Source organism: Gigantopelta aegis, chromosome 6, assembly GCF_016097555.1.
Source record: "Gigantopelta aegis isolate Gae_Host chromosome 6, Gae_host_genome, whole genome shotgun sequence".
Classification (NCBI taxonomy): Eukaryota; Metazoa; Mollusca; class Gastropoda; order Neomphalida; family Peltospiridae; genus Gigantopelta; species Gigantopelta aegis.
This window is the reverse complement of record NC_054704.1, coordinates 61295088-61302795: the sequence shown is the minus strand read 5'-3', so window position 1 is coordinate 61302795 and position 7708 is coordinate 61295088. Positions and strand designations below refer to the sequence as shown.

The window sequence follows — 7708 nt, the reverse complement described above, 5'->3', positions numbered from 1 at the left end:
CAGTTGCCAAGGTGAGATCATACATTTTCAGTCATCACAAGAAACCACATGTAAAACAGACAATCATTTTAAAATTTGGTTTTACTTCTTTAATACCAAAGATGTTATTTTGAAAGAAGGAAATGTTTTATTTAACGACGCACTCAACACATTTTATTTATGGTTATATGGCGTCAGACATATGGTTAAGGACCACACAGATATAGAGAGAGGAAACCTGCTGTCGCCACTTCATGGGCTACTCTTTTTGACTAGCAGCAAGGGATCTTTTATGTGCACCATCCCACAGACAGGATAGTACATAACACGGCCTTTGTTACATTAGTTGTGGAGCACTGGCTGGAATGAGAAATAGCGCAATGGGGCCACTGACAGGGATCGATCCTAAACCGACCATGCATCAAGCAAGCGCTTTACCACTGGGCTGCATCCCACCGCCACGTTATTTTGACTATTGACTACTTGTCCTATGTCAACCACTTATTTTGACTATTGACTACTTGTCCTATGTTAATAACTTATTTTGACTATAAACTACTTGTCCTATGTTATTCACTTATTTTGACTATAAACTACTTGTCCTATGTTATTCACTTATTTTGACTATAAACTACTTGTACTACGTTAATAACGTATTTTGACTATTGACTACTTGTCCAATGTTAGTAACTTATTTTGACTATGATTAAACTACTTGTCCTGTGTTAATCACTTATTTTGACTATTAACTACTTGTCCTATGTTAATCACTTATTTTCACTATTGACTACATGTACTTGTCTACGTGTAGTATGTTAATAACTTATTTTGATTATAAACTACTTGTCCTATGTTAATCACTTATTTTGATTATAAACTACTTGTACTATGTTAATCACTTATTTTGACTATAAACTACTTGTCCTATGTTAATCACTTATTTTGACTATTGTCCTGTGTAAATCACTTATTTTGACTATAAACTACTTGTACTATGTTAATCACTTATTTTGACTATAATTAAACTACTTGTACTGTGTTAATCACTTATTTTGACTATATCCTACTTGTACTATGTTAATCACTTATTTTGACTATATCCTACTTGTACTATGTTAATCACTTATTTTGACTATAAACTACTTGTACTATGTTAATCACTTATTTTGACTATAAACTACTTACATGCATACTATGTTAATCACTTATTTTGACTATAAACTACTTATACTAAATTAATCACTTATTTTGACTATATCCTACTTGTACTATGTTAATCACTTATTTTGACTATATCCTACTTGTACTATGTTAATCACTTATTTTGACTATATCCTACTTGTACTATGTTAATCACTTATTTTGACTACAAACTACTTGCCCTATGTTAATCACTTATTATGACTATAAACTACTTGTCCTATGTTAATCACTTATTTTGACTATAAACTACGTGTACTATGTTAATCACTTATTTTGACTATAAACTACTTATACTAAATTAATCACTTATTTTGACTATAAACTACTTGTACTATGTTAATCACTTATTTTGACTATAAACTACGTGTACTATGTTAATCACTTATTTTGACTATAAACTACGTGTACTATGTTAATCACTTATTATGACTATAAACTACTTGTACTATGTTAATCACTTATTTTGACTATAAACTACGTGTACTATGTTAATCACTTATTTTGACTATATCCTACTTGTACTATGTTAATCACTTATTTTGACTACAAACTACTTGCCCTATGTTAATCACTTATTATGACTATAAACTACTTGTCCTATGTTAATCACTTATTTTGACTATAAACTACGTGTACTATGTTAATCACTTATTTTGACTATAAACTACTTATACTAAATTAATCACTTATTTTGACTATATCCTACTTGTACTATGTTAATCACTTATTTTGACTATATCCTACTTGTACTATGTTAATCACTTATTTTGACTACAAACTACTTGCCCTATGTTAATCAATTATTATGACTATAAACTATGTTATTCACTTATTTTGACTATAAACTACTTGTACTATGTTAATCACTTATTTTGACTATAAACTACTTGTACTATGTTAATCACTTATTTTGACTATAAACTACTTGCCCTATGTTAATCACTTATTATGACTATAAACTACTTGTACTATGTTAATCACTTATTTTGACTATAAACTACGTGTACTATGTTAATCACTTATTTTGACTATATCCTACTTGTACTATGTTAATCACTTATTTTGACTACAAACTACTTGCCCTATGTTAATCACTTATTATGACTATAAACTACTTGTCCTATGTTAATCACTTATTTTGACTATAAACTACGTGTACTATGTTAATCACTTATTTTGACTATAAACTACTTATACTAAATTAATCACTTATTTTGACTATATCCTACTTGTACTATGTTAATCACTTATTTTGACTATATCCTACTTGTACTATGTTAATCACTTATTTTGACTACAAACTACTTGCCCTATGTTAATCAATTATTATGACTATAAACTATGTTATTCACTTATTTTGACTATAAACTACTTGTACTATGTTAATCACTTATTTTGACTATAAACTACTTGTACTATGTTAATCACTTATTTTGACTATAAACTACTTGCCCTATGTTAATCACTTATTATGACTATAAACTACTTGTACTATGTTAATCACTTATTTTGACTATAAACTACGTGTACTATGTTAATCACTTATTTTGACTATAAACTACTTATACTAAATTAATCACTTATTTTGACTATATCCTACTTGTACTATGTTAATCACTTATTTTGACTATATCCTACTTGTACTATGTTAATCACTTATTTTGACTACAAACTACTTGCCCTATGTTAATCAATTATTATGACTATAAACTATGTTATTCACTTATTTTGACTATAAACTACTTGTACTATGTTAATCACTTATTATGACTATAAACTATGTTATTCACTTATTTTGACTATAAACTACTTGTACTATGTTAATCACTTATTTTGACTATAAACTACTTGTCCTATGTTAATCACTTATTTTGACTATAAACTACGTGTACTATGTTAATAACTTATTTTGACTATAAACTACTTATACTAAATTAATCACTTATTTTGACTATATCCTACTTGTACTATGTTAATCACTTATTTTGACTATATCCTACTTGTACTATGTTAATCACTTATTTTGACTACAAACTACTTGCCCTATGTTAATCACTTATTATGACTATAAACTACTTGTACTATGTTAATCACTTATTTTGACTATAAACTACTTGTACTATGTTAATAACTTATTTTGACTATAAACTACTTGTCCTGTGTTAATCACTTATTTTGACTATAAACTACGTGTACTATGTTAATCACTTATTTTGACTATAAACTACTTGTCCTATGTTAATCACTTATTTTGACTATAAACTACTTGTCCTATGTTAATCACTTATTTTGACTATAAACTACTTGTCCTATGTTAATCACTTATTTTGACTATAAACTACTTACATGCATACTATGTTAATAACTTATTTTGACTATAAACTACTTATACTAAATTAATCACTTATTTTGACTATAAACTACTTGTACTATGTTAATCACTTATTTTGACTATAAACTACCTGTCCTATGTTAATCACTTATTTTGACTATAAACTACTTGTCCTATGTTAATCACTTATTTTGACTATAAACTACGTGTACTATGTTAATCACTTATTTTGACTATAAACTACTTGTCCTATGTTAATCACTTATTTTGACTATAAACTACTTATACTAAATTAATCACTTATTTTGACTATAAACTACTTGTACTATGTTAATCACTTATTTGGACTATATCCTACTATGGTTTTCCATCAAACTCCAGACGGGCATATCATGTACCTCACCGGTACTCTTGTTTACCACTATTCCAAAGAAATAAGAATGGAACATATATATATATAGATTCTAACAATTTCTACAAGGAAATAAGTGAACAAACCTACTTAATTAAATAGCAGTTTTAATGTATAAAAAAATACATTAGAATGTTATTTAAATAATTATTTAATAAAGTATAATATGTATGTGCAGGTTTCACATCTATTTTACAATAACAATTTCATTATGTATATAACTTGCATCTGGTTCATGTAGGCCAGTTTGTCTTGAAGTTAGTATTAAAGGAGACCGGACACCAAACCATATATACGGCGTAATGAATTGTTTGCCGTCATAAACCACAACACGCAACTACCGCGCTCCCCTTATTGACTAAGTTAAGTGTGCCAGTCTTGGTTGGGGGTTTTTTCCGCCGATTTCCGATGTTTGCCGGAAACTGTCGACAATTGATGAGCTAGACCCGTGACGTCATCGATGAGAGGAAAACTGAAGAAACTACCAAGCTGCATGGACGAAATTAGCGATTCGAGTGACGAAGAATTGTGTCCAGCTTGTGCTAATGGCATCAAACCGTATCAGTTTGAACCACTTATCAGAGACTTTGTCCCTAATCCTGAAATGTTGTCTTAGACGAAAATTCGGATGAATCAACTGCCGACACACGGTCATAGACTAGCATACAAGCATTTTTTAAAACATAATTTTTTTATGACATTTTTAATGTAAACTGAAGCAAATGGACCTAATTAAAAGAAAAGCACACAAAATTTAATAATATTTCATCATAAATCTTGTTCAGCATAGATGTAAATATGACACGTCAGTGGATATTCCATAGGCCGATTTCGCAAATTTGCTAAAAGCGTCCCCTCCTCACCAAAACAAGATATAATAATTTAACAAAAAACTTTGTTTTCTTAACTAGTTACCCTCCAAGTTTTAATGTGTTTGGTTAAACCGTGTATTTTTAATTATTAAGAAAATGTGTTATCAGTCTGCCGAAACTGTCCACAGCCAGGTACAGAAACACAGAAATGTTGGAAAATTTTATAGTTGCCACAAACTTATCGACAATATTATTATGTAGTCTTTGCATTTATTAATATAAAATACAACAGACTCGTAGGAACTGGGGAGGGGCGGGCCTAGGGGCTTGTTCTCCACCACACACTCTAGGATGAAAATGTATGTTTTAAGTTTTCACTACTTTGCATAAATAAAGATGATATAAAGATAAAAATCTAGTTTGTATCCCTCACTCCAGACTGTATTCCCCCTCCCCCCACTTCAAATATCGTTCCTACAGGCCTATACAAATGTAGATACTATGTAGAGGGTGAGGTAGGAACCAGTTCCTTTTATCTTTAGGATTTTGTAATCATGATTTCAAACCAACTGTTTCAGGTAATTTGCTCCACATACTGACATAAAACACATTTGTTATATATTGGAATAAAATAAAAATAATTACAATATATCCAGTGTTATTTTCTTTAATCATTTATGGAGGAAGAAGGAAGTCCTGATGAAAATATATTACAGGTAAAACAAAATAATATATGATGCTTATTCCATGTGGTAACTATTGTTAATTTTGGTTTAAATTGCTAGATGCCAAAAGTGATTAATTATATTATTTTATGGTAACAGTCGAAAATTAGAAGACCAATTGTTTCAACCTCTGCCAAAGGTACCAGGTTTTCTGCCACTTGTGAGCTTTTCTTTATCACATTAATTTTTGCCATTGTAACCAAAATCTGATGTAGAGTTTACCAAACGGTAATAATTGTCACACAATTAATTCCACCATACCCTCAGACCTCTAGCGGTCACAAATAACGTTCTTTTAAGAACGCAGTGACAAAAACTTGATGAATTCTGAAATAAACTCTTCGAAAATGGCGGACGAAAAAACCGAACCGGAAACAGGCCCTGTAAGTACGATGAGACATACATCACACCCGCTCAAACCAAACCCAAAATATTAAAACATTACACCAGTAGATATTAAAACGACAGAATACCAAATGGATGTTACAAAAGCATTAAAAAACAAACTGTCAGCTGCATGTAGACCTGAAAAATTCACAATAAAAGAAATCCAAGAAGGGCAACAAGCCCAGATAGTACTGGAACTGAGTGCGACGACTTTTGAAACATTTTCAAAAATGGTGCTTGATTACTACCAACTACTTGATGAAAAATCCACTGTATCAATAAAAATAACTCGAACCGTAGATAAAAAGGGACACACCAACATCCAAACTTTACGAATTACATATTGTGACAAATTAACTAAACCAAATACAGTAAATCTGTACATGACAAGAAGCCGAATCCTGATCAATGGGAATCTAGAACCCATCCGAGAACCAATCCTTCGTCTGAAAACGCTCTTCGAAAATGATCACAACATACATTCTCAAGACACACAGATCAAAACATTGATACAAAAATCAATACAAACTAAAGCTCCAAGAGCCAACCTCCAAAGCCATGGATCACAACATGATGGTGAACGAACCGCCATAAAAAAAATTCCTCATGCCAGGCCTCAGACAGACAAGAAATCCACGAGAAGGAAACAAAGCAAAAAAACTTACCTTACCAAACTCAAGCCCACCAAAATGCCCCAAGTCAAATATCTGAGACAAAAGAAACTGGAAATAATGGACTGGAGTACCACAACAATCAGCTACCATCAGGGCAAGAACATATTGATGAACTATTAACAACAACAGATAAACCTGTCTGCCCAAATACAAATGAACAGGTTGTAGTAAAGGACACTTATTTGAACCAGAAAAATAAAATACCTGAAGCTGATCAATGTGATAATCAAACTGGCCCTGATACCAGCATCCGAAAAAAGCCTTCAAATAACAAAGGAGTGCCACAGAAACATATACTGAGCGCAAGTAGAAACTTTACACTGCGTAAATTTGACTGCACAAATTAAATACTGGGTACATGACTATAAAACTGCTATGTAAGGATGTCGATATCATTTGAGAAGCAATACAGATTGACACAAGTCGATGTGGGGATCAATTTATTGCGTATTACCGCCTGATGTCATGTGACCTCCCCCAAAACGATTTTCACATGATGAGATTGTGGCACGTTCTGAAGTCAATAACGCGTGTGACCGCCTCGCGCAGCCACCACAGCCGCACAACGTCTTCTCATCGACCGAAGAACTCCTCTGAAAATCCGTACCGGAAGTCGTCGCCATTGGTTGATCAGTGCCTATCCAAGAGCTTGAAGGGTCTGCGGTGGGTTGACCTGCTGTCTCAGTTGTCTTCCCAATTCATCCCAAATGTGTTCGATGGGATTCAGGTCTGGTGAACGGGACGGCCAATCCATGATGTTGATACCGGCGTTTCGCAAGAAATTGCGCGTCAAGATCGCTGTATGGGGTGTAGCGTTGTCTTGTTGAAATGTCAATCCTGGACCGTGTTGTTGCATGAACGGCAGCAGTTCCAGTGTCAACACTTGATCACGGTATTGTGCGGCAGTGAGGTTGCCCTGGACGACAATCAATCGGGAACGACCATGGGAACAAAATGAACCCCAAACCATTACGCTGCCGCCACCAAATCTGTCGACCTCCTGAACACAACACTGCGCATAGCGTTCTCGCGGTCTACGCCACACCTGTACCCTGCCATCAGCAAACCTAAGTGTGAAACGTGACTCGTCACTAAAGACAACGTTATTCCAGCGTCTCTGATTCCATCTAATGTGTCGTCGGGTCCATTCCAGACGTTGACGACGGTGAAATGGTGTGAAAATG

At 33.0% G+C, this 7708-nt stretch overlaps 1 protein-coding gene across 1 annotated transcript in view; it reads right to left on the bottom strand.

The window, feature by feature from the left end:
• LOC121374659 overlaps nt 1–7147 on the bottom strand; it is a 12099-nt gene extending 4952 nt beyond the window's left edge. The window contains exons 1-3 of the mRNA XM_041501768.1: nt 6979–7147; nt 6516–6586; nt 5971–5988 (exon numbers count right to left, since the gene is read on the bottom strand). Coding sequence (XP_041357702.1) covers nt 5971–5988; nt 6516–6586; nt 6979–7147 — 258 coding nt within the window. The remainder of the gene's footprint in view (nt 1–5970; nt 5989–6515; nt 6587–6978) is intronic.
• Nucleotides 7148–7708: the final 561 nt, after the last annotated feature.